Source organism: Trachinotus anak, unplaced genomic scaffold (genome assembly GCF_046630095.1).
Source record: "Trachinotus anak isolate AG129_WGS33_773 ecotype Australia unplaced genomic scaffold, CSIRO_AGI_Tana_v1 ptg000016l, whole genome shotgun sequence".
Classification (NCBI taxonomy): Eukaryota; Metazoa; Chordata; class Actinopteri; order Carangiformes; family Carangidae; genus Trachinotus; species Trachinotus anak.
The window spans coordinates 7,807,778-7,835,617 of NW_027273867.1; the positions used below are offsets into that span (position 1 = coordinate 7,807,778).

Sequence of the window (27,840 nt, forward strand, 5' to 3'; positions counted from 1 at the left end):
GATCTGGTTGTTTTAAGCCAGAGCAGATCTCTTCCACAGACTGTAAAATAAATCTTGATTCATTGGAGGAGGGAGAGTCGTTCTGGAAATCTCTTATATTTAATGGGATTCTTGTTTTATTTCTTGGCCACTGTGGCAAATAGAAACAGTTAGCCTACAAAATAATGTAGTGACTGGGCTCACAAGTTGATTTTGTATGAATGTGGTTACAGGAGAAAATGATGAATGCAAAGACTCAGGGAAATTATTTTGTTACAACTATTCAACATTCAGGGAAAAGGAATAAATGAGTGAAAAAGTAAAACCTACTATAAAACTAAAATAAAAAAGTGTGGAAAAAAGGAAAAAGTAATGCGTGAGAACTGATGTGCAAGAACAGTGCATTCAGAAAGTGTTCAGACTCCTTCAGTTCTTTTACATTTTGTTACAGCATTATAAAATAAAAAAAATCTTAATGAATCCACACTAAATAATCCATAATGAGAAAGAGAAAACAATTTTAGATTTTTTTCTAACTTTATTAAAGTCTTCCTCTTGAAGCTTCTTCTTCGTGGATACACCTGGATTTGGGGATTTTCTGCCATTCTTCTCTGCAGATCTTCTCGAGCTCTGTCAGGTTGGATGGGGACTGTTGGTGGACTGGAATCTCTACGGAGATTCAGGTTCAGGTCAGGGCTCTGGCTGGGCAACTCAAGGACGTTCACAGAGTTGTCCCTAAACCACTCCTGCCTTGTCCTGGCTGTGTGCTTAGGGTCAATGATCTGATGGAAGGTGAGCCGTTGGCCCAGTCTGAGGTCCTGAGCGCTCTGGACCAGGTTTTTATCAAAGATATCTCTGTACTTTGGTTCATTCAGCTTTCCATCAACCCTGACTGGTCCCCTTGTCCCTGCTGCTGAACAACGCCCCCACAGCCTGAGGCTGCCCCCACCATGCTTCACCATTGGGATGGTATTGGGCAGGTGATGAGCTGTGCCTGGTTTCCTCCAGACATGACGTTTAGAATTGAGGCCAAACAGTTCAATCAGATCAGAGAATCTTGTTTCTCACAGTCTGAGATGCTTTTCTGCAAACTCACAGCAGCTTTCATGTGTCACGTTTCACTTGAGGACAGATTCCGGTCTTGCTGCCATAAAGCCCTGATCAGTGGAGTACTGAACGTCCCTCTGGAAGTTTTCCCCATCTCCACATAAGATCTCTGGAGCTCAGCCAGAGTGAGCATCAGGTTCTTGTTCCTCTCTCTTACCAAGACCTTTCTCCTCCAATCCTCAGTTTGGTTGGGCGGCCAGCTCTAGGACGAGTTCTGGTTGTTCCAAACTTTTTCCATGTATGAATCATGGAGGCCACTGTGCTCTTGGAAACCTTAAATGCAGCAGAAATGTTTTGTAACCTTCCCCAGATCAGTGCCATGACACGATCTTGTCTCTGAGCTCTGCAGGCAGATCCTTCCACCCCATGGCTTGGTTTTTGCTCTGATCTGCACTGTCAGCTGTGAGGCCTCATATAGACAGGTGTGTGTCTTTTTAAATCATGTCCAATCAGCTGAATTTACCACAGGTGGACTCCAGTCAAGGTGTAGAAACATCTCAAAGATGATCAAGAGAAATAAGAGGGACCTGAGCTAAATTTCAAGTATCATAGCAAAGTGTCTGAATACTTATGTCAATGTGATATTTCAGTTTTTCCTTTTTAATGCATTTGAAAAAAATCCTTAAATCATATTTTTACTTTACTATTGAGTGTAGATTGATGAGGTAATTATATATATATATATATATATATATATATATATATATATATATATATATATATTTTTTTTTTTTTTTTTTTTTTTTTTTTTAGCATAAAGCTGCAACATAACGAAATGTGAAAAAACTGAAGGAGTCTTAATACTTTCTGAATGCACTGTGAACTGAGTGTAATGTGTAATGTGAGTCAACAGTAAAGTAATACTAGTTTAACAGCAGAGTGCTGATGGAGATGTGCAGAAAGGGGAGAAGTTGTATAACTGGATGGCCACAGGAAGGAAGGACCTCCTGTGGTGTTCAGTGGAGCGCTTAGTCATTCTGACTTTGACTTGGCAACATAATGTGGATAATGTGGTTTGCATTCTTTCTTTCTTTGTAGATGATAGCCTAATTTTGCTGGCAAACTGACTACTTAATAGGAAATATATTTTTCTGACATGAAGTAAGTGTATTAAGTAACAGGAGTCTATTCACGTAGGACTCACAGTAATGGATCACCATCTCAATTGATATGTAGTTGATGTGGTGAAGAGGTTAGCGAACATTTGCTAATTTACACATCCATCAAACACAGAGCAGTTAGGAATTATCTGTACTTCTCTGTATCTGTCTGTATCTGATACCTTTAGCTGCTCAATGTGCCGGTATATTCACCAGCTAGCCATTCACTATGTCTGTCTGCTGTTTTGTGCTGGGAAAGTGGCAGACAGTGTGTTTATCAAGACCTTTTCCGTGAAGCTGTGGGGTCATTAAGCCAAAACAATGAGCTGAAAGATGTTAAAACACTGTAAATCAAAGGGGTAATGCAGAGTGATGATTCTCTGTGTAGCCATTTTTTACATTGTTTATCTAAAAATATTGATCAGTGAAGCTTTAATGTTATAAAAGAATCTGTTACTGTAGTTTTTTCCTGATTATGTAAAATGGGATTATATTAAATGCCAATTCTCCTACTGTAAATAGTGTAACCTTTTTAAACCTAAAAACAAATTGTGTTAAATGGTTAAAGACATTAAACCGAAAGCCAATTCCTACATTATCCTGCAGTTAATACAATACAAGCTGCTACAAATCTCCCAATGATAGCTGAATGTCTGGCAGAGGCTGCCACAGTAGACCAACACACCCATATCTAATGTCAGCATTTGAATGCTGGTTGCTGGTGACTTCCCACCCTGGTCTATTACAGCATCAGTCGTCTTTCATGTCTGTGAGTGGTCGGGTTTCAAGCCAGACAGAGCTGATTAGCTCTGCAGACAGTCCAAACTCAATTTCACCTCTCTGGAGCGCCACCACAAAGCCTCACTGAGTGGCTCACCTCCCCACCTTCCCACGGCCCAACACTGACACGGCACTGTCTCACACACACACACACACACACACAGGCACACAGATAAATGTGTACACAGTCGGACAAAATTCCTCTGACTGACTGATGCACTTCTGCCAGTCAGTTTTAGGAATCTCTTCGGTGGGTGTAAAGATCACCCATAGGTTTTACTGAATAAAACCATGTGGGCGTTGGTGAAATCGATCCAATAAAATAGAACATGAGTCAAATTTTGACCTGCCAGTGGATTTAGAAAAGAGGTTTACACCATGATTTACTTCACCGTGCAAAGGTCCCAGTCACAGATCATCTTCTAATTTGTCTGAGCAGGAAACACAAAGCTCTCCATCCCTAATTCCACAGAAAAATGAATGCCTGCTGCATTGTTTGCTTGTGTACAGCAGCACTGAACTGGTGTCTTGCTACTCCATGCATTTGGGCCCATGTGGCATAACCACCTAACCACTCGGCTATCAGGTCACCTCAACCAGAGACAGCAAGCATGAGTGGTACTATTTATGTACCAGTGTCATTAATAACAAGAGTTTTCTGATATATATAGACCCTTTAATCTTATATCAAGCTTCATTTTAAAATGGTGGAACCAGTGTTGCAATTAGATACTGACAATGAGAATTTCTGGGCCCTAAAATAACCTCAAACAAGATCTGCTGAGTTCTGTGTCCAGCACTTATCACTATCTGGTTGCGATTTTATGGTTTCAATGGAAAAACTAAATCTAGCAATGACACACATCTAGGTGTGTGTGTGTCTGTGTGTCAAACAAGCGTATGTTCCTTGAGGAATTACAAAGTTGCGTCATCACATTGCCACGGCATGTAAAACACTTACTGCATGACAGAAACTCAAAAGTCCTGTAAATCTTCATTACACACACACACACACATACACTCCTACTAAGACATTTACACAGAGAGTTGTGAGCTTGTTGAGTTCTCCCCAGGTAAGTGATTAAATTTCGATTAACAGTAAAGCATCTTGATCCGTGTGAGGAAGCACAGCAACCTAGTGTCTATCGAACAATGGAGCTTACATATCTGTGTCAGTATTAGCTTACTATGTTGAACGGGCTTCTTTCACTGCCACCTTTACACACACACACACAGACACACAGACACACAGACACACAGACACACACACACACACACACACACACACACACTCACACTCACACTCACACTAACATGCACCTGATCTGATTGCAGTGGTCCAGCAGACCATTGCGTGCAGAAGTACATCAGCTGACCACAGACAAGGTCTGAGTCCTAAACTGAGAGTGTGTGACTCAGAGATTTAGTCTTAAATTAGGTTTTATGACACCGCTGCAGTATATATAGCCATCATGTCATATTTTGCTGTAAGGATGAATCATAAACACCTGATATTTAAACGTCAGCTGAGATGTACTGTCAACTTTTTAACATATTATTATTTTTGTAAGCATTGAGTGACACCATAAAAATGGTCATAAACTAGTATTATCTAACCACTAAGCACAGACCTACCTAAGGACTGGTGACAGAATTACTTAAAGGTCCCATATTTTTTCCAGTATTTTATTTGAGGTTGTGATATCCATAAGAAGATATATTGGTGGTTTTAAAAACCATTTCAGTGTAGTTTTACATCTCCTCTCTCTGGCTTCTCTCTGGAGCTCTAGTGACAACAGGTCGGTCAGCCAGTCAGAAGAGAGGTTCTGAGCCTCTCTTTTGATTGGCTGACTGTTTCCTGAGTGATCGAATCAAAATGTAGCAGATTTTAGGTGAAACCAAATCCAGGGTTTGGTGTCTCTGAGTGGGTCTGGGTGGGCTGACTAAGACCAGTGACTTTTTTGTTGTGATATCACAAAGTTACAGAAGTCCTGACGGTTCGTTTTAAGTCTCAGTTTCTGAGTACAGGCTGTTTGCATTTCTCTGTGGACTGAGCATGCTGACATTTTCACAGTATTAATATAGAACCTAGACCTGCTTTATAATCAAAACAGACATCGAAATCTCACTTTATACAATATGGGACCATTAATAGTATTTTACAGTATCATGACAGCAACATATTATCAGAGCAAAACAACCAGAGGGAGTAAACTTAGAGAAAGTGAAGGACACTCTTGTTTGGTTCAGTATGGTCTCACACACACTCGCTCTACAACAACAATGTTAAATTATCTTAACAGCCATCCAGCCATTTCAAGCAAGGAGGATGCAAAATTAAAAATTTGACGATAGCATCGCAACATTAGCTTCAGTCACGTATTAGACGTCAAAGAATCTGAAAACAAGAGTCTACAGTCACGGCTCTGTGAGGCTGTACATGGACGCAGCAGTGCTTTTTGAGGTAATTGTTAACATGCTCACAAGTTCACCATCTCTGTTTGGTGTGATAACATGTTAACGTTTTCTGATTAGCACAGAACACAACTGAGGCTGATGGTAGCGTCTGCAGGTATTTCAGCATGAACCAAAGTAGTGGACAAATGAAAATTTTGACCTGATGATGACACTAGAAAAAAGTCAGTGGACCACAAGAATTACAAAAATTCATCATCTGATAACCGTTAACATCCATACTTATTTTTCTGGCAATCCATTCAATAGTTGTTGAAACATTTGACTGGAAAACAAAATTTCCACCTCATGTTGGAGCTAGAAGAAAAGTTATCATCAGGATTCATCCTCTGGGGACTGTAAATGTCTTTAAAAAAATTCAAGGCACTTCATCCAGTAATTCTCCGAGTATTTCAAAGTGTTTGACCAACTGACCCGCATCACCCAGCTGATCAGACTGTAGACAGAAGTATGATTCCTCTTTGTCCATAATCTGTTTTAACTTTTGTAAAATTTCGCAAGCCCAAATATTTCAATAATCACACCATGCACTGAATAACAAACCATGAGAAACTGACTTTTTCACATCCCTCTTTTTCGCTTTCTCCTGCCTCCTTTCACAGGGAGGTTAGAGGTCAAGGTCAGCTACAGAGCAGTGAATCTAGGGCTTTAATGGGTTCAGTATCTTGCTTAAATCTACATCAGCAGGGTGGATGCTTGCCAAAACAGGGGGCGTGAACCCGAGTCCTTTGGTTGAGAGATGGTCTTTTTAACCACTGGGGCTCCCTGCCGTCCCTGATGTTCGTAATGCCACGTCTTTGGCCACAAATAAAAGCAGGAGTTGCGTTACAGCCACAGTCCTGATGCCAAAGCAAACCCATTTGCCCAGTGATGACAGACAGGACCTGACCAAATCCTTGTGCAAGCCGGCGTAACACGACTGAACTGTATGGTGTAAGACTGCCACAACTTGCGTGGGAAATGGACTCTATCAGAGGTCAGCATTAACATCACAGTCAGACTGCTGAACTAGCTTTGGCCTTAGCACCTACCAGAGACCATTTGAAGAAAATGAGATATGCCATTTGATGGATATTTCCCTAAATTTCTCTCTAAAATCTGATGGAGATGCAGTGTCATGTTATCTATTCATAGAAGCCTGGTCACAACACCCTGAGGACAACTCTATTTTGTTATCAAAGGCAACACAGGCCATAAACCTGTCATGTCACACACAGTTTTACTGGCTCATAATATAAGCTGTGTATCCCCTTGAGAAAGACTGAAGCTTGGTGAAGAATGTTCAGATTCCAACTCTACAGCTGGAGGGAGAGAGATCCTGTGATAAAACCATGCCAATGCAAATGCAATGCAACTATGTCTGCAGACCAATGCACTGCACATCTGAGAGTCTCGTCTGCATTGTTGTGTAAGCCATCCTCGATTCTCTTTGGACTATATAACTAAACCAACCTGCACACATGTGCTCAAACACCTTCATAACCTCACAACCTTCGCCAGCCTTTCAGTTAGCTTATATATGACATTACGTAACATACCACGCCAACTGAAGTACTGATGTCTGGAGCTAAAGGCCTAGTTGTGGCCAGTCTGCTGCTGGTCTTGCTGATCAGTGAAGGTTTCATTCAATCAGCCGGAGACTAGCCATGGCTCATTTCAAGCATTAGAGCAGATTAAAGTACATGATGGTTCCACATGCATCCACTGAAGGAGCCCAGTTCATACTGTCACAGACATAACATTTCTAAACACGACCAAGGGCTCTATTTTAACAGTCCAAATGCATTGACTAAAGTACATGGTGCAAATGAATTTGGGGCATGTCCATATCAATTTTGCTATTTTAATGGCAGAAAAAACAGTTGCTGCACCAGGGGCATGGTTCACAAGGGTTGTACTTAGTCTCTTAATATATCATAGGAGTGTTTCAGGTGTAACATACAATAAACCAATCCCCTATTCACTTTAAAGCCAGGCATGCTTGCACCTTGGCAGGTTTCTATTATGGTGGTGCACAGAATTACACAGAATTAGGTTGTTTGTGGCGAGGTGATTACATATTGACCAATGAGCCCAACATGCTCTGTGCACACTGAGGGGTAAGGAAGGGCTGAGTGAATCAATGCACTGTGCACAGCTCTACAAAGAAGCAACAGCACAAATCACCACATTAGACATTTTTATGTTGATGAGAAATATGATGAGAAATGTTAGGAAATTTTTGGTTTATCATGAAACTGTAGTGGTAGTTAGAGTCTAGGTAATGGGAAACACCGTGGCACACTCTGCTTAGTGCATGATAGACAGAGAGTATGTGTGTTGTGCGCCCCCCCCATGTAGGCACATATTACTCTCTTGATAATGCATCCTGAAAATAACAGTGAAATACTGCACCACTGACTTAAGACCAGATTGTTGCTGGTCAATTGTGCAATTGCTTTCCAGCTGCCTCAAGATTGCATTGGGCCAAGTGTATTTGCTACTTAAACAACGTGGGTGCAGCACGGTAAAATGACAACTGCGTCGGTTTGAAACGAGCAAAGAAACCTGCGTTGTGCTTTGCGCCAGGTGTAAGACAGGGCCCAAGAGTCTACAGCCATGCTCACAGCTCTGTGAGGCTGTACTCAGGCACAGAGGTGCTTTGAGCTTAATGCTAACATTGCATGCTAACATGCTCACAATGATAATGCTGTTGATGATCAGTTGGTAATGTTTACCATGTTCAGCATCTTAGGTTGATGTGTCAGCATGCTAATACTTTCTAATTAGCATTAAACACAAAGTAAAGCTAGTTAGTTTGCAGGTAAGAACTGGACTAATTGAAATTTTGACCTGATGATGTTGCTAAACGAAAAGCTAAGATATCACATAAGCTATGTTTTGTCAGGGCAACATTAATGTCTGTACCAATAGTTACCAAGAGATTCAAACACTCAAAACCACAAATGTCAATCAAATGGAAAGTCAGAGGATCATTACTTCATTAAGATACATCATCTGGGAACCATGACTGTCAAGCATTACTTTATCAATGTCGCAATAATTAATAAGAGTTAATTAATCAAATTATCGTAGAGATGTTTCTTTATATTGGTGTTTTTTTTGTTTCCCATGACAAACACACATTCATCAGCCTTCCAGCCACCTCTTCTGCTCCTTTCTCCTTTGCTGACAATGATAAACATGGTGGAATGTTGGAAGTGATTTTTCCATGTGCCTTCTACTCCTTCCAGCATGAGCTTTATCACTGTTCGTGCTGGAAGAATACTACCAGCTTCCTGTTTTTGTGCCATTAAGCAGTCTTGAAGAATTTCCTGCCTACTTCAACCTGGTGACATGCCATGAAAAATGCAGTAAAGAAGAAGCAAAATGCTGCCAGGCCCCTGAGCTGTAATCTGTTTGAAAAATTAAAGCAGTAATGAGTCATCGATGTCAGATGCAAAGCATATGCAAAGCAGCTTTAAGAAAATTGTGCAGTTAAAACTGTCAAAATACACCAATAACCACAAAATGTTCATGTATGGCTTTATTATAACAAGTACTGACTGATTATTTGCCTGTGTAGACAAACAAGACAGTTGTTAAATGAACAAAACTGTGGACAAAGTAAAGATGCTCTGAGAAGGGGAAGTGAGGCAACATCTCGTCAGCTCTCACTGAACAAACACTCACAAAGCTCCTCTGTACAAACTGCACACTCGCTCTCTGACTCCAGACCTTGTGAGATGATGTCAACAAAATGCAAAAATAATGCTTTGCCTTATCACATGCGCATGTGTGCGTGCAAACTGAATAATGCCACCTGTGTGTATATCTGTGTGCGCATCAATATGGGTGTGTGTGAGTGTGCGAGGATGTGGAGAGAGAGAGAGTGAGCGAGCATCTAAAATAACTTTTATTGTTCAGGGTGGGCATCCTGAAAACATCTTTGAGAAGGATGGAACATTCCTGGGACAGGAGGCTCTCCCGGGGAAGGAAGGGCAAGGCTATGACACACACACACACACACACATACACACGCACACAGTGACGTTAAGAGTCAAGGTTAAAGCGTGTGAACCGGAAATGGGTGCCTGTCTTGCCAGAGTCGGCAGACGGATTTAAAAGGTTCAGAGAGATCCGACCTGCAGACGTTCCCAGCCGTATTCCCAGCTCTGATACGGAAGTCTGCACTCTGTCTGCAGCATCCTGGAGACATTGCTCATCTCCCTCCACAGCAAAACATGTCTGTCACTCTCCATGCGTGTGTGTACATGTGATTGATAATGATGCTTCAAGAATAACACACACACACATACAGTCAGATAACCCAGGCTGAGCTGTTGTGTAATGGAAGGAAAAGCTGTGCTCAGCCAAAGTCAACACAACGCTGCTCTGTCCTGAACATAACAGGCCAGTCAGCTGGTTTCAGAGCACACACAGCCACTCCCTCGCTTGTGATAGTGGTCAAGTAAAGGACAACCAAGGCAAGGAGGACTCCAAAACCCATCTCAACCATAGTGGTATTGACCAGTAACAATTAAAAACTGACAAAAGATCAAAACAACACTACAGCGAGCTGCGTGTGTTTATTTTCTCACTGTATGCTGCAACATGTGATGTCATGTCCATGTAATTATTTAACTTAAATAACAGTAAATATGTTTGAAAATCTGTGAGGTTAATGTGAGCACTCCTCCAGTCAGTTGTGTGTGTGTGTGAGAACTTACATGGTTGTCAGAGGTCTGTATGGGGCTGAGAACGGGGGAGCCTGCCGGGCTGCAGAGCTCAGGGAACGGGTTGGGGATGGCCGGCAGGGAGGCAGGACGCAGCTGCTGCTCTTCCTGCAGGCACCTGCAGAGGGAGACACACACACTTCTGTAACTGTACTGGCTGACCAGTGAAAGACTGACAATTGTGTACACACATGGTCATGGGAATCATTTGGGTTTGAGAATATGTATCCCAAATTTTATAGTGGATGACAAAGTTAATATGAACTCTGACTTTTGATCGTGCAACAGAATTTTGTCTTAAAATGCAACATTTTAATTGCCAAAACCATCTGAGTCAATACTTTAGTGAAATGTTTAATTTATCACTAAATTTTCTTCTGCAACTATGTAAATTATTGCAATTTATTCTCACAGATTAGGAGAAGAAACTAAAGGCTAAAAGTGTTTTGGTGCCAAGTGGCTGTCGATTATGACTTATGGAAGTGACATGGTGATTTAGGAAAATGATTATCTGTAACATTACTAGCCCAAAATAATCAAAATTAAAACAACAGCAACATCTAAAAGCTCTGTAACCTATAGTAGGTAGTCATACAGTTCTAATCAACCAGTCCAACTGGATTTAAAACTAAGATCTGTAGTTCAAGTGGCCAATCGATGGCCACATCTTATACTGTATGTGCATGAGTTTAAATTAAATCCTCAAAAGTGGAGGAAAGGGGATATGGCCTAGAGAAACAGCATAAACACAGCTGGAAGCAGATTGTTTATCTGATGCACACAAACCAACAAAAGAAAAAACAGAAAGGGAGCAAAAGACAAACAGAAGTGTTCTTCTTCAGGCAGCACTGTCATGTCTTTAATACATATTCTCATTTCTGCAAGCACAGCTTCCTGCTGTCTTCATCCTAAATGCAAAACAGTGAGGTCAACACAGAGGGCAGGTTGTGTCTACCTGACGGCCTGGATGTGCATGGGCTGAGAGTGTCGCAGCCTCTCCCTGGAGGGGGAGGAAGTGGGCAGGGGCGGGGTGTGACGACGGTGGGCCTGGCCGTGTCCCGGGTAGGCAGCGTGCACATGCACGTGGTGGTGGTTGTGAGGAGTTTGCATGTGGCCATTGTTCAAGAGTAGCGCCGTGTCTGCCTGTGTAGAGTACACGCTCTCCATGGAGGAGTTCATCTCATTCACCAGCTGCTCCAGGTCCACGTCATCATCTGTGGAAGCAGGTGGAGGGTGGGATGGGAGAGGTGGAGAAGGGTGGAAGGAGGAGTGAGTGACAGCAAACATCCACTAGGTGTCGCCTTGGTAGGTAACAGTGTGAAAGATCATTTTAAAACCATCTACATCCAGATGATAGCCTTCATAGACAGTAGATGTATAGCTCTACATCTAACTGAAGTGAATCAGCCTAGTTCAGCTGCAGTGGTGACGGACAGAGCTGCAGAAGAATGAGGAGTGTTTCAGGTGTTTTCTGTTCTCTGTAGTCTTCACTGTTGATATAAACGGCTTATTAAAGGTAAAACATGACACTCATGAAATCTGGTTATGAATATTTCCACATTCCAAGTGTTGTGTCTTTTCTTATATTTCTATTTCTATATTTATATGAACAAACACTGTGAAAATCAATTTGTCAGGAACGATTTTTAAAGAAATCCTGCTGCTGTGAAAAGTTAGCTTTATGGTCCACAAACGGGGAAGGGGGGGGGGGGGGCAAACATCATGCGTCACTTTTCTACAGTAGCCCTGAGAGCTCAACACACTGAAACTTAAGAAAACACACACAAATAGACAAAACACAAACAAATTCAGAAAACATCTCCATTAATCTGACTAATCTCACATAATGTGATGCAAATTCTCACAACACAATACACTGGGATGCACTTGCGTGGATGTGTTCTAATAAATATATTATTATACATCCAGGTGCACTTGTTGTTTAATGCTTTTAACTTCAAAAGTCACAAATCATTGTACAACAAGAGTGTCCCAGCCTGGTTCATCACTTTTTAGTGTCCCCTGGAAACACTGCTGTTTAGGTATTTGCAGCGTGTTTGTGTATTTGGTTGTGTTATGAGTATTTGTAGCGCTTGATGAAGATGTTTCCTGTACTTACGTTGCAGTGATTTTACGCTCTCAGGGCCACCGTACTTTTCCTTACTTTTTCAGCATTTTGACCTTTTGTCCCATTGTTACTGTACACACTGTGACTGTGCCCCCACCTCCTGAACCATCAAGCATGAGGAGAGAGAGAGAGAGACAGAGATAGAGAGAGAGAGAGAGAGAGACAAAGAGAGAGAGAGAGAGAGACAGAGAGAGAGACAGAGAACACAGTGTTGTTTTGAAGTTACACTCCTCCTTGTGTTGGATTTCACTTTGGCTTGGATTTCTTCCAATGACTGTGTAGTACACTAACTCATTGGCCTGCCATTATGTGAAACCTGTCATTCAAGGGGCTGACATGTCTATCAAGCACCAAAGGTTGGACCCATCAGTCACCCACAGACCAAATGACCAACCAAACCAAAAACCAGGGTGAAAGGGGCCCCAGAGCTGCTCTTGCAGGGCAGTCAGTGCAGTCGACGCCACTCAGTCAGTGCTCGTCTTTTAACCTGACCTGCTATTAATTAACTGAACTCAGTCAGCTACCCTGCGTGCTTTGATGACTTTTTTTTCTTCAATACCAAATCAGTAGCACTTTATACTGAAAAATCAATTGTCCTTGACTTCAGGGGAAGAAATTATTTAACATTCCCAGGTTTCTAGCAATTTATTTTCAAACTGTAAACTTCTTAAAAGCGAGTGAGAAAAGTGTAATAGTGGGGTAGAAATATCTCTAATAAAGCCAGTTTTCTGTTAAGTGCGTCTACTAAGTGCCCTCACATGGGCAGTATGTCTCCATCTGTTTCTGTATGTGTGTGTATATGTGTGTGTGTTCAAAGCCCTTTGGTCCTATGCGTCCCACCCCAACACCAACACCACACACAGAATTCCTGACATTCCTGTAGGAAGAAATTACAGCACTCAGGGAACGTTCACCAGCCTGTTCATGGCACATGGTGACCAAATGATCAGGACAAAGTAGGGCACCAAAACACACACACACACACCCACACACATACACATACACATACACACACACACACATACACACGCCCTGAGGAGCCTAGGACACCATGTATGCTATGCAGTGCTGATGAGCATGTAATTATACAGAATTAAAATAAAAAGCACTGCATGGTACTGCTTGTACAGACACATACGCATGCACACGCACACTTGCACACACGCACACACACTGAACATACACATACACACACACTGAACATACACACTGAGACCACCAAGCTGAAAAGAAGCCACTGTACCAAAAAACAGGCCGTCCGTTCTCAGATCACAAAGAGGTATACATGACACACATACACACACAGACGCACACAGAGAGGACAGTCTGGGACACAAGGACACGTGATGGAGGGGTTCATGAGTGGGACATAGGATGGGGTACACGGCGGGGGGCACAGATGGAAAAGAACAAGAGAGCATATGAGGACAGTCAGCGATGGTTATTATGTAAAGCTCTAATATAGTGGAAGCCTTTTTCACAGCGGGCATTTTGGCTGGTTGGAGTGGGAAAAGCAGAGTAATTAATAACATGAACGCATGCACAGCACCAGGAACCCAAACACATACACATACATTCAGACATCGAGCACTTCATTACTTACATCTGTGTTTTTCCAACTGTAACACATCAAAATGTCTTTGTAAAAAATGCATATTATTATACACTGATAACCACAGATGGAGGATAGATTTAACTAACTCGGAACTTCAATATCCAGACATCTTGACGCGACGGTATGTGACATTTATGAAAAATAAAATTGCCTTTTCTCTGAGACCTTAAACTTTCACTTGTTCCAGAAATGGTAAAAAAATAGCTTGGAGCAGTAAACTGGAGTCACCGGCTCGCGGTCGTATGCTTCTGCCAACCAGTGTAGAATAGTTGCCAAAAAAGTATTTTTTGCAGAACATTATGATGTCAAAGTGAAGTTGACCTTTGACCTTTTGGACAAACAGACAGACACACTACTCAAAAGCATAAAGCCTCCGGCCACGCCTGTTGCCAGTGTAGAGGTATAAAAACAGATTTGTAGCAGTGTGCTTGATGTCTGCCAGTGCTTTACAGCCAAGCTAGCTGCATGGCTGAAGGGATCTGTCCGTCCTTCACTTTGCTCCAAACAGAAATAGCTAAACCACTGCTGGAAGGATTGCTATTACATTTTATACAGACATTCATGGTCCTAATGAATCTGGTAATGCCCTGACTCTTCTGCTCGTGCCAACAAGTTCATACTTGTGTCTTTGACTAAATGTCTCAAAAGGAAGGACAGAAGGAAGATGAACAGATGGATTGCCATAAAATTTGGTATTATTTTCCCCACATGATGAATTGTAATAACTTCATCTATCTAGTTTTCCTTCATCCAGCACCAAATATCTGCAAAACCAAACATCTGCAAAACTAAAGACATTCCCATCAGCCTTAACTGTACCTTTGTGTCCAGCGCTAATTGCACAAAGGTTAGCATGCTAACTCACTAAACTAAGACAACGAACACAGTGCATCAGCATGTTAGCATCGTCACTGTGAATAGTAGATGTTAGCATGCTGAGGTTAGCATTTAGCTCAGAACTGCTGTGACTACAGACAACCTCATAGAGCTGCTAGCATGGCTCTAGACTCATTGTCTTGTTTACCTCTGCAAAACCAAAGGGCCCCATTCATTAATTAACTGTTAGCCTCTGTTTCCAGTCTTTATTCTAAGCTAAACTGAGCAAATAAGTATTTTCCAAGATGTTGAAGAAACTTTAAGAAACTTTGACTAGAATTTAAAATGCTTGGCCACGCAACAACAGTGGACATTTTTTGTTCGGGGGTGGCTGCATGTTCACTCTGGGATGGCGATAACGCCGGTTCAAGATGGCTCTGTGGGAGTTACATGAAAATAATTATAATCTCTGAGTGCAAAGGAGGTAGTTGCTTCAGTTATCGTTGGTAAGTTTAGCTTTTCTCTGGACAAATTTGCAGTTCGACACTATCTATGCAAAGACGAGTACACTTACACTTAAAAACAATATTTCATATGCACAAGTAGGAAGATCCATATCCTCTTAATTACTGGAAATTTGAAGGTTTTCTGTCTTGGAGCTCTTCTCTGCTGCAGCACCACTTTGGGATTTAGGCTGATAAGTGTTTTCCTCCCCCTCCTCTGGTTGCTGGCTCGGCCCACACTGCACTGCTGGCTTCAGTCAAGGAAATCACAGAACATATAGCATGAAAATGTCTTCTCCTCCCTCTCCTCTACTAACTGTGACTTCAAATGTAAAAGAAATACTGCAGCCGTCTGGCTTGCATCTGACAAAAACCTACCATACAACTGTGGCCAATTCATTCCTGTAAGATCCCAGAATACACTGAATGAGTGCTCTCTGTCCCTGGCCACGAAAACCTGCAATCATCGATCTCTGACAGCAGTCTAGAGGTCAGACAACAGAGCTGGACATTTGAAGGGCAAAGTGCAACTGAGTTATTTTACAGGCAATAAAAATATATACTTCATTTAGCATAAAAATGCACTTTTGGTACATTTTGCATGAGTACTCAAAGCAAATACTGCTTAGTTTTGTTGTTGTTGCTGTTTCTGTATTTACATTGTGTTGTCAGTGTATGCTCGATTGCATTGTGGGAAGCACATTTGGCCTGTGAAGTGAAAGTGAAACTAGTGAGGTCTTGGATTTCAGTCTCCGAACATGAGGTGTAAATGTGGTCAGATAAAGTGAATGAGTTTTCTTCTTAACAATCATTACTACTAAATACTTTAAAACCTCTAGGTATCACTAATGACCTGCAGGCTGTTGTTACACTGAACAAGTCTATGAATTAGCTGGGGGAGAAAAAACAAATCAAATAAATAATAAAAATGATATAACAAAACATTAAATCTGATACAGTATCATTGCTGGCCTGGATGCAGGCCAACACTACACTGCGTAACAAGACACATCATCAGATCATCAAAAAGACATTCCTAGCATAAATAAAGGGCAGGTAACCTGAACCTGGCATGGTCTAAATATACAACACATCCATCAGAGTGGTTGATGTGCTCTTTCTGTGTAGGGCAAAGTCAGAAGGAAACAATAGCTGGGTGACTTTGACACTTGTTTTTTTTTTCACTAAAGTCATCAATCTTTTTTTTTTTCACAACATACCATCAGGAAAACCTCTGCTGGATGTCGATGATTGGTGGCTTCACTAAAAACTGAAGAGGTCACATTGAAAACAGTGAAGACATTTTACAGATGCTGCTTATATAATTATATGAGGGTCTTTGTTTACTCACATACCTCATACATTCCTCTTGCATGTTTACCTGACACCGCATAATGATTTATGTTGAGAACATAGCTTAGCTAAATATTATAAAGAACTGTACACAAAACCACAGTACACTGACATCTGCAATAGAAGACGTTTTAAAAGCTATGCGTCTACTGTATGACATTATGATAATACCCTCTGCTACCCTTACGCTGCTCGTATCATCAATTTGCGGTTTAATTCAGCGCAGTCTATGAGTTCTTTACGATTAAGGATTGTAATTTACTTTTCCTTCTCCCCTCAACCTGACTCATCAACTTCTACTTCAGTTAATGCTTCTCCATTTCCCACAGTTACATACACAACTACCACAAAGTGGATATGAAATTCCTGCAATCTTTTTATTTTTATGAGTAGGTGAAGAAAGTCGTATCAGCGCATGAGTTTTTCCACTTGGTGAGAAGCAAGTTACAGCATTGCATTCTGGTACATTGAGGCTACTGTCAGTGGAAAATTTGCCTGGAAAAAAAGAGGATTTACATGATTTCTTCTTGATATGACAGTTGGCTCTATAAAGAGAACCTTCTGTCTTGATTTTGGTGGACTGACCAATTAAATCTGATGTTACTATTTTTCAAAAGCAGCAGCAGCTGAAATATCTCAACTTGGTGCCTCATCACCTAAGTTTCACTCGTTATCTGTGGGAACAAGATAACACTGTGCACTGTGCCAAACAAACTGGGTCAAGACATACTAGAAACTGGAATTCAAATGCACACCTTCTCTAACCACCCCTGGATTGTCACTGCCTGTATTCAAGTATGAACCCACATACCTTCAACTATCCCCACCCCTGCCCCACAGAACTATGGCCTACTTACTATAAACTCCCTGCTCCCCAGCACCGAGTGACCTACAGGCCTATATAAACACCACATCCACTCACCCCATTCATGTGAAGCCATATTTACAATACTCTCACACGAGCATGAGCACCACGCACCACCAGAGCAGACAATCCACTAAATGACCGACCCAAGGGAGAAAAAAAAAAAAAAAAAGAGGTTGAGGAGGGAGAATTTACAACCTCTCCTCTCCTCAAATTGGCAGCTTTCCAAAAGGATTCCCAAGATTTTCCATGATGGCTGAAAGGATTTCTGGGAATATATTGGAAGCAGGCTAATGCATGTGTGTGCATATTGGGAGGAGGGGGGGTTACAGGAAAGTGCTGAGCAGTGCTAAAAAAGGGGGGGAAAAAAACTTTTGCCCTTTTCTATATCCTCCCCATCTGGAGAGCAGAGCCTGCAGTGATGGAAGGAGACAATGTCCTAGATGGAGATGGAGATAGGGGGGGGGGGGGGGTTCTTGGAAAACAGGAGGAGCTTTTAGTGGGCCAGCAAATAGATTTTGGCTGTGGAGGGATCCCATAAAGAAGGAGGTGAAAAGGGGAAAAATATAAAATATAGACAGAATTGTTATGTCATCAGTTTTAAGGGGAGATAAATATGTCTTATTTTCATATTTAGGAAGAGGAGAGTTACCGTGGTGATGTGGCAAATTTTGATTGGCTGAACGCTGAAAGCCTGGAACAATCAGCTCCTCAGGCCGGTGAGAGGAAGTGCGGTCCATGCTTTCCTGTGAAAAAAAGAAAAAAAAAAGACTGTGGTAAAGAGCATCCAGTTGGTATAAAATTTCAGATATTTTAGTGAAGGGTAAGACAACGTGTCATTTTCAAAGAGTTCAGGGGGTCAGACAAAGGGTGGGTTCATGCCTCCACTCTCGAGGAACATCAGGGTTCAAGTTCAAAGACCAGTGACCCTTTGACCTGGTGGCACTGTGACTTTGTGACCCTGTGTCTTTCTCTATGAGTAGGGAAACACACAGTTTCCCTACTCATTGTTTCGAACACTCACATGTGAAATTCCTATCAGGTATTCATTTCTGCAAAAAAAATAAAAAATAAAAACCCCAAAAGAAAACAAAAACATATAAATCATTTTTAGAGCAAAAACATACCAGCTTCGACACACTTATACAATCTCACACGTCTGGAGATACACACATGCTGCCAAGTTCCTCACACATTGTCTAATTTGAAGCAGCCTAGAGGCAAGAGAGGGAAAAAAAGCCAAACAAATTTTCAATCTTCCCTTTTCCAGGAAAAAGGAGAACGCGGAAGCATTGCTTCCAGGAACTGCTCGTGGCCAGAGGTCCTGTTGTGCATGCATGCACATACACACACATACACACTCACAGCTCCCCTCGGTGCTTCGAAAACATCCATAAATGCCCAGAGTAAGATTTATAGCTCTAAGAAGCAGCAGCCAAAAGCTTTCTAAGGAAGGCAACTTGGCTGCAGGGCCTGTGGGCTGACAGAGAAAGTCTGCAGGCTTCAGCTGGATCTGACGAGCTGAGATTCAACAACTTACCTACTAAACTCCCTGTCATATACAGTATACCTTACTCATCATGTGACAGACATACAAGCCAGCATGCAAACAACAGTGAGCATTACTGCAATTCACAGAAAAAGTGAACTCCTGCTCACACAGATGAGATAATCTCACATTAACCCTCTAAACTCCGCTGGGCCCACTGGTATTTTCATCATATTCGAGCACTGTTCAAACCCACAAAATATTATTTTAAATTCTACTAGAGATCCTCAAAGGAATAGTTAGCTTATCATAGTTTAGCAAAATGACTGAAAACCCAGCACATAATTTCATTGAACTGCAAATTGTTGTTTTTTTGTTGTTGGTTTTTGTAGAGTTTAAGCAAACAAGATCTGATGTGTTAATTAGTAAGCTTAGGAGCTTCTGGTAGAAGGCTTTGGATACCGTTGGACAGAGCTAGGCTAGGTGTTTCCCCTTGTTTCCACTGTTTGTGCTAAGCTAAGCTAAGCTAACCTGGCTGCTGGAACCTAATTTGACAGACATTAGATTGGTATAGATCTGTCTTCCAAAGTGTATAACTATTCCTTTAAGACATGTCAGGCTGTATGACGGGGAAACTTGGATGAAATTATGCAAAGACATACTTATATTAAATGTAATGCTGCAGCCAAAATGATACAGCATCTTGATAACTTGTAAGAAGAGTTGGGACAAGCTCATACAGAATATATATAAACGTGCTTGTTTTCTAAATTTAAAAAACAAAATCAACAGTTTAAGACCTATCATTCCTCTTTCAGCAAAATCAGCACAGGTTTGGGGGGGCTGCCTTTTCCTGGGCATGACAGTGTAATTGTGAGCAGTGTGTAGAGTTGGAGGCAGGGCGTGTCCTAGTCCTAGTTACAGATATCAGTCCCCATGATGCACTTTCTCTGACTCTGTAGTCTGAAGAGATAGTGTACCAATGCTACCTCTGCGGTCAACCAGTAGGCAAATTGACAAGAAACGCAAATGTGAAAATCATGACTTGCTTTCTTAAAAGTAGGTATTGATTTCTCAGTCAAAGGATTTTCCAGATGTGGACTGTTTTTCATAATGTGCCAATAGTTATAAACAGAGTACTTGATATTACTAGTCTTAAGGGTTTAAGTGGTACAGTACATGAAGAGAGTCTTTCTTCTTGTTGTTTTATGGCTGGTGAGTCAGTCTGCCAGTCTCGTGTTTTAGGTTTCACAAGAGCATCATTTGAACAATCTTGTTTATATAATCTTTTGGTGAATTTCTTTTTCTACAATTTATTAGTTTTCACAAAGTTCATCACGGTCACTAAACCTTTTTAGTTTTATTAACTGGGGTTTTAACAGGAAGGGTGGGAACCTTTTACATGCAGGAGTGCAACCAGTGGTCAGAAACTGGAAACATTTGTAAGTACTTTAATATCCACCTAATGCATTCTTGTATGTCATTGTAAATTTAGTGTCTACAAAGTGGTCAGTAAAATACTAATGGAATCTGCTTAACAGAGTTGTGTTTCTATGCCACAGGAGGAAGACAGTATTTCTTGTTGTTATAATGATAAGGTTCTGAGACAGGAGTGTCTAGACTTTGCTAATGTGGTGTAATAAATGTAAGCTTCTGCATGCTAACATGCTTACAAAGATAATGGCCTGTGTAGCAGGTATCATCATCCAGGTCCGAAAAGTGAAGCCAATACAGAAGAGCCTTAAAGCTGCATTCTCTCTAATGACCATCAGGGCGCAACTCCACTGGTTGCAAAAAGAAGTCAGATTGTATCAAAGTCTGTTGGAAAATGTCCCTTCTTCTCACTTGATTTATTACCTCAGTAAATGTTTTCACAATGAGTTTATTGTCTCAGTCTCTAGTTTCAAGTCTTCTTCAATATAACATGATGTTCATTTTTCAAATTATGGTCCCATGTAGAGGAAAATAGATGATAAAGCACGGTATGCATTAGGGCGTGGCTAACGTGTGATCGACAGACTGTACCACACACGGCGACCTGCCTGACAATCAGTACAGAGCAGGTCAGATCCACCCCTCACTCCTCCTCAGCTCCACCTTCTCATCTCGTTTTCTTCTGGTTTCAAATAAACAAAATGGTAATGACTAAAATGCAAACTCAAGGCTTCAAAATGGCAGATCACAAACCAATGGTTGACATCTTGGTGGGTTGCCACTTGAATCCATCCAATAGTTGCTGGTGGCACAAAAGGGAAAGCTAGAGGATCAACAAGTCAATAAGTTTCATCCTCCTGGGATAGAATGTCTGGACAAAATTGCATGGTTATCCAGATATCTCAGACTGGACCAAAGGGCAGTTGCTAGCATGGCAAAAAATCTGAATTACTCTAGAAGCTGAGTATTGATTTTAACAAACAGTTAACTGCTTTAAATGATGGTTAACAAAACTCCTGCTACTGGTCTTCATGGGGGATTGATGGGGTGCTTTATATCTTTGGCAAAATGTAGGTCCGTAGTATTATTAATCACACATTTAGGGAGGAATATTCTGGTGGATTAACTACAGTCTTTGCTAAAACCATTTTTGCTGTCACCTCCTGCTTGTTCTTCTCTTCTGGAGGACTGCTTGCTATGATTCCCTGTCCTGCTGCAGTGTCATGGTGATTTCCAGTATACAACTGCTCCAAGAACAAGTGTGAAAAATTGTCATCTCTTGTCGTTTGCTTCAGTTTTAGTGACTTCTTGTCAAGGATTTTGGAGTCTTAAAGTTACATGACCAATGTCACTGCTCTTGGAGACAGCAGAAGTTGAGGAAGAAATCTTAGGCCTGGTGTTTTGATTGGCTTGACATATTCAGGTTGCTCTTGTCCATGGATAGACGTTCCATAACTACTCTTTTGACACATCTTTAATTATCAACAAACCGCTCCCTTTCCACTCTATAGCCCACAGCATTAATGTACGTTTCAACATATTTTCTCTCTGAGCATCGAAGGCTACGCTTCCTAGAAAGCACAAGCACAAGCCCATTTCTGCAACAACTGCTGCATAGATCTGCTAACCTCTGGCCTCTAAGAACAGAAATAAAGAAATGTAGTTTATGTTCTCGGACAGAACAGACACATTCAGGACTGTTGGCACAAATGCTGACGTTCAGGGGCGAGGATCTGTTAAACACTTCATTCTTTCCGCTCTTCTGACCGGTTAAGGTCGTAACTCAACTGTGGACTGTGGTTTCTTGGTGCTCTGCAGTGTATGCACATGCACAATGACAAACGCACACGCAAGGAAAGGAAAGGAGAGAAGGAAAGTGAGAGTTGCTGGCTGCTTCCTCTGAGACATCGTTGGCACGAATCCAAAGTTCTCACTAAGATAGACAGACGCACACACGCGCACACACACATACACACACACACTTTGGAGACAGGCCTGGAATGCTGCCCAGATTCCCAAACATGCCCGTCGTTATGTATAGCGTTATGTAAGTATGCAGAAAAGAGGGCTCATTTGCTCCTTATCTATATACACTAAACCTAGAGTCGCTGCCTACAGAGAGACTCCATGGGGTATACAGTATGTGTGTGTGTGCCATGCTGTGTCATATCAACTGGCAGGCTTTACATAACACACACACACACAGCAAATGTTGTAACCCACTTCTCTCCCTCTAACCAGCAAACTCTGTTTTTCCTCTGCTAGATGCAGGGTGGAGGAATGTTGTTTTCTATGGGGATTCAATTCACTATTCACTGCAGTCTTACTGGTGCAAAACCCTTTCCTGGAAGCTAACGTGAACCAATCCAACTTAATGTCAGCTCAATAGGGGCTCAGCGGTCCCACGGTTTGGGTTAGCGGGGAGCTGCATTTTTGTACCTCCACTAAGAGGAATAAGGCAGCTGAGGCTACGTCACCTCCATCGTCCCATCAGTCCCAGTAAGACGTCATACCATCAATCCCATGCTTTCAGGCCTGTCACCTAACAAAGCCCACAGCTTGTTATTGTTGTTTGTTTAGCACTCTATTTATAGACCTCCACGATGCTCTTTAGCCAAATTCTTTAGGTTACTGGAGGGTTGGAGAGGAGAAAATCCAAGCTGAGAAACAAAAGGCTCATTCTGCAGGAGCTGGACAGTGGAAGTGGGCCCGTTGTGTTGCAGGGACGCCATATTTCACCTAACTAGGCTGGGAGTCACTCACTGTGAAGCAAGTAGACTCACAAAGCCACTGTACTCATGTTGATACACAAAGACAGAGGTTTGTATAACTACACTTGGGAGGACCTTCCTCCAACTACAATCTTTTTGAACCCAAACCTAAACCCTTTTCTAACCAGAAGATGATATGAAACTTCAAGCTGCACTAAGCAATTAAATCCACCACCAAACATCAGACAGACAATGTTAGCGACTAGCTTGTCAACAGAGACAGGCAGTTAACAGCTAACTACACTAACCTAATAACCACACATTTTTCTTAGGAGGTGGAGGAGGCTAAAACAGAGCTCAAAGGGCGTGAACATGGTACTTCCACTCCTCTAGTGGCATTCCGACTAAATGCTAATTTGCTCTGTCTTTTCTGAATATATGAGTGGACTGTTTGCTAACATGTTCACTATAACAACATTATAAAGTGATAGTGTGTCAGAGTTGTGTTTTCAGATTGTTCTGCTCGTTTTTTAACAACCTGAATCATTTTATTAACATTGTTTCTCTCTATTGTGACAACATCGCAGCATTTTCAATGAAGCAAGCACATGAGCGCTTCGCTAACAGCTGATAACTGACAACTCTGGCAACATGCAGTAAACTGTAAGTATCCAGATGGTATACTCGTCGGTCAAAAAGTTGATTGTGAAACGCTGGATACTTGGCATGTGGCTGGACACACGCTGGTCACCATCTTGGCTACGTAGCGGAAAGGGAGGGACCACCAACCTAATTTTAAACTTGTAAAAGCTGCAACTGTAGTAGCTGTTGTTTGGAAAAGAAATTAGCCACTGTGCAAGGCACTTTAAGGATTACCAGGAGTAAAAGATAACAATGGAACAGCACCGCTATTGTGTATGTTGGCTCCCGACTGGCAGAGCTAAATGAAATGGAGCCATTGTTAGAAGTTAGAAGTTACACCTGTGCTTCTCCTGCTATGATCAGTCAAAATATCCAGAATGAAAAACATCTTAGAAAATGCCTGAGTGCTTCAGTTTCATGACAAAAAAACTGTGGGGAAACATTACTTTAACATGTTCTTGATTAATATCCTGTCAGCCACCACTGACAGCGAGACACAAAATATTTACCTGGTAGTTTGGGTGACGTAAGAAGTAGTCAGGGCATCCTGCTAAGGCCATGGTGTTCCTTCAGTGTCCCCTCTGTAGGGATTGACACACACTGGTCTCACCCGCTCCCTGCACGCGAGCACAGAAAACAGAAGAAATAAATAAAAAAAGAAGAAAGAAAGCACCTATCACTAAACTGATAAAGAGTAGAGCAGAGAACATATATCAGCAAAATGAACAGATGATGAAGAAAAAACTTACAACAAAGAAGCAAATTCACCAAATAAACTTAAAATCCCAGGTGAGTGTTGTTATCTGTACTAAACACAACTTTGTAAAACTGCTATTTGGTACGCCTAAAGAAAAAAGAGAAAAACCCTGAACCCTACACTCCTCTAAAGAGAAAACAAAGCCTGCATGTGTGAATGAATGTGCATGCAAGGATGAATGTGTGCACACCGAATCCAGTGTAAACACTGCCATTGTGTACAACACACACACACAAGTCAGTTCCCAAACAAAGCCTGGGGCTTAAGACTAAATAAGAAACCCTCTCCAAGCTAGCAACACATGACCACTCTCCACCTGCAGACTGACGGGGAAGACAGAGGGGGAGAGAGGGAGAGAGGGAGGGGGAGAGCCTCTCTGAAGGAACCTGAAATAGGAGTCATCTATTTCCACTGTATTGTGCAGCATTATCTGCTGTGAGTAAGCAGGGAGAAGATGTGTGTGTGTGTGTTTGGAAAGAGGATACACACACTGCAATTGTGTTCAGCATTGAGTAATGTGCTGCTTGGAGCATAAAAACTGCTGGATGCCTATGTAAGTCCATTTATTTTCCTGCGTTATTGAATAAAGGGACAGTATTCGGTGCAAGTTGCCATCTAGAGTGTTAATAAAACAATTCTCCAACTTGCAACTACACCCAAAAACTCATTCCAACCACTTAAATGCAAAGATAAATTGGTTCCTTGGCCGTGCATAATGTCATTTTTGGAGTTAGATATTCAACTCTTTATTGCTTCTATCTCCTTTTTGGCTTGTAAATCCTATCCACGCCTGTTGGTGAAAATCCCCGATCACCATCAAAATCTAATCGACTGGTCCCTTTAAGAACTCTGATCTGCCCACCCAATTTCATGGTTGTAATAACATTTTAGAGATGTCGAGCTTATAAACTGGGCTTTCCTGTCAATTCAAGAAAAATAAGAATACTCCACAAAGCAAGAAATGATTTGTTAAGATGGATATTTCTGCAGCCCACATTCACATTACAGGAAACTACTGCAACTGATACTGCTTCCAACAAAGGTTCAGCAAACTGAATCTACACAAACACACACACACACACACACACACACACACACACACACACAGAGAGAGAACTCTCCATCTCTCACTAAATAGCTCTTCTCACTCTTTGACTCTGCTGGTTTCTCTTCACTTTCTCTCCCAGCATGTCTCCATTGTACAGGTCATTATATAACAGATATCAGATGGTTCAAACAATATCTCTTCTTCCTCCTTCTCCTCCTCCTCCTCCTCCTCTCCTCTCCCTCTCTTTTCACCCCACTAATTACTGTTTCCACTGGGGCTCTGCTATCTTTAGGTTGCTCTGCTGACTGAGAATGTGTGTCTAAATGTGTGTGTGCACACAGTCACACACACACACTGAAAAGCCAGCCTCTCCACTGCTGATAATTGCACACTTTTTTTTTTTCCTACTGTGACCAGTTTCATATCTCACATGTTCTTGCATAGGCTTATGTGTGTGTTCACACCAATTAAAGCACTGGCCAAAAGGGCAAGCGGGGCAGATCATATGTGCGACTAATAAGCCTGAAAGCAAAGCCAAATCTCCAAGTGCTTGACATTTGCTGACATTTGTGGTTCCTCCTGCAGAGGAAGAGAGTAATTCAGCTTTACTGGTCATACGGGGAGATCTAGAGAATTAAATGGGGCAGGGAGCAACTTAATAATGCCACTTGTGTGTGTGTGTGTGTGTGTGTGTGTGTGTGTGTGTGCGTGTGTATTTGTGAATATAATACGCCCACTCCTACATCTTTCCAAGCACAAATGGACTCAGATGCTGACATTGAGAGCATTTTTTAATGACTATGACTGTATTTTCTCATCAAGAGGAAAAAGTAGTATGCTAGTAGTAGTATACTATCCATAGCACCTATACCTTACACACAGTAGTATAAGTCTGCCATTCACAGCCTCCTATAGGCCTCAATGACATCTGATCCTAAGCAGACCTGCAGCCTTCTTTATGCATCAGGATGGAAGGACGGAGCAGGTTTTGCAGCGTGCAGAGATTAGCCTGCATTAAGTTGCAGCTAATGGAACTTTATGACAGACCATCAACATATTCACACACACACACACACACACACACGCACGCACGCACACACACGCACACACACACACACACACATCAGTCAGCTTATCCTCTTTAATGCACTAGCTCCTTTATGTGCAGTAGGTTCAGATAACTCCCTTTCAAAGCTGGAATTAGTAGAAGAAATAGTTGCAGTGAGGAGATGAAACAGTCACTGCAGAGGCTTTCTGACACTGAAGGAGCATCTAGACTGGCTGCTGTGTTAAGGACTTCTGTCATTATTTTGACTTCAGACACTCAAACTCCCTTCCACCATCACCAACACAGTCTAAGTGTGACTGTCGTGTTGCCTTTAAAACAAATCTGAGCTCCAGCTGGTGATCTTCATACTGTAAACAATAACATCTTTTCTTCCAGAGGTGCGAGCTCTGAAAGCCTTTAAAGGACACTGAGATGTTATTACCTGCAGATGTGTACAGTGAATCTGTTTTTCACGCCACTGCTCAAGATGTTTTATTTCAGCCAATAAAAACATCACTGAAATGAGTTTAAAAGCTCACATACGATCCTGTGCATCCCTGTGCATGAGTAATAAGCCACTATGGGAAGAAAGGTTGATACCGAGTTCAACACTATGTGTTCCGACTGAGAGATAGTAGTTTCCAAACAAATAACCAAAGTGCTTACGGCAATGAAAGGGCAGGAGGCGGCTCAGGAATCGTGTCCAGGACGCACGACGGAGCAGCACCCGGCGAGCTTCGACTGTCCTCGTCTGGACCTCCACATAAGCTGCTTCCTCCCCCCAGAAAATAAAACTCTGGCCGCGGCTGCTCTTCACCTTGTCCCCCCGCGAAGTGCTTTCCCCGCACACGTACACAAACATATAAACGCACACTCACGCTTGCACACGTCCAATCTCACGCACACATGCACTGGTCTCACCCTGCACTTTCCGACCAGCTGACTCCTCACACACACACACGCACACACACACACACACACACACACACACACACACACACACACACACACACACACACGCACGCACACACACACTCTCTCTCTCTCTCTCTCTCTCTCTCTCTCTCTCTCTGAAGGAAACCTCCTCTCTAGGCCCCGCCCAGTTCACAACAGCACACTGCAAAAAAATCAAGCCCCCCGTTTTTTTAAACAAGCTGTAGGTCAGTGAACGCATCTAACATTTATCTAAACGAGTGAGAAAATAACAACTTTTACCTGAGAAGCTTTTAAGAAACGTCCTGGAGTTGTTAGTGTCATTTCACTGAAAGCACTTTC

The 27,840-nt window shown here is 41.9% G+C and overlaps 1 protein-coding gene across 2 annotated transcripts in view; it reads right to left on the minus strand.

Annotated features, from left to right (window-relative positions):
• Positions 1-27,614, minus strand: part of grb10a (growth factor receptor-bound protein 10a) — a 44,033-nt gene extending 16,419 nt beyond the window's left edge. The window contains exons 1-5 of one of the 2 annotated variants that reach the window (XM_071499539.1): positions 27,232-27,614; positions 24,222-24,329; positions 18,089-18,182; positions 11,112-11,370; positions 10,151-10,274 (exon numbers count right to left, since the gene is read on the minus strand). In XM_071499539.1, the coding sequence (XP_071355640.1) occupies positions 10,151-10,274; positions 11,112-11,370; positions 18,089-18,182; positions 24,222-24,272 (528 nt within the window). In that variant the 5' untranslated portion in view covers positions 24,273-24,329; positions 27,232-27,614. Of the gene's footprint in view, positions 1-10,150; positions 10,275-11,111; positions 11,371-15,289; positions 15,429-18,088; positions 18,183-24,221; positions 24,330-27,231 lie in introns of those variants that run through there. The other variant, XM_071499540.1, reaches the window with a different exon arrangement.
• Positions 27,615-27,840: the final 226 nt, after the last annotated feature.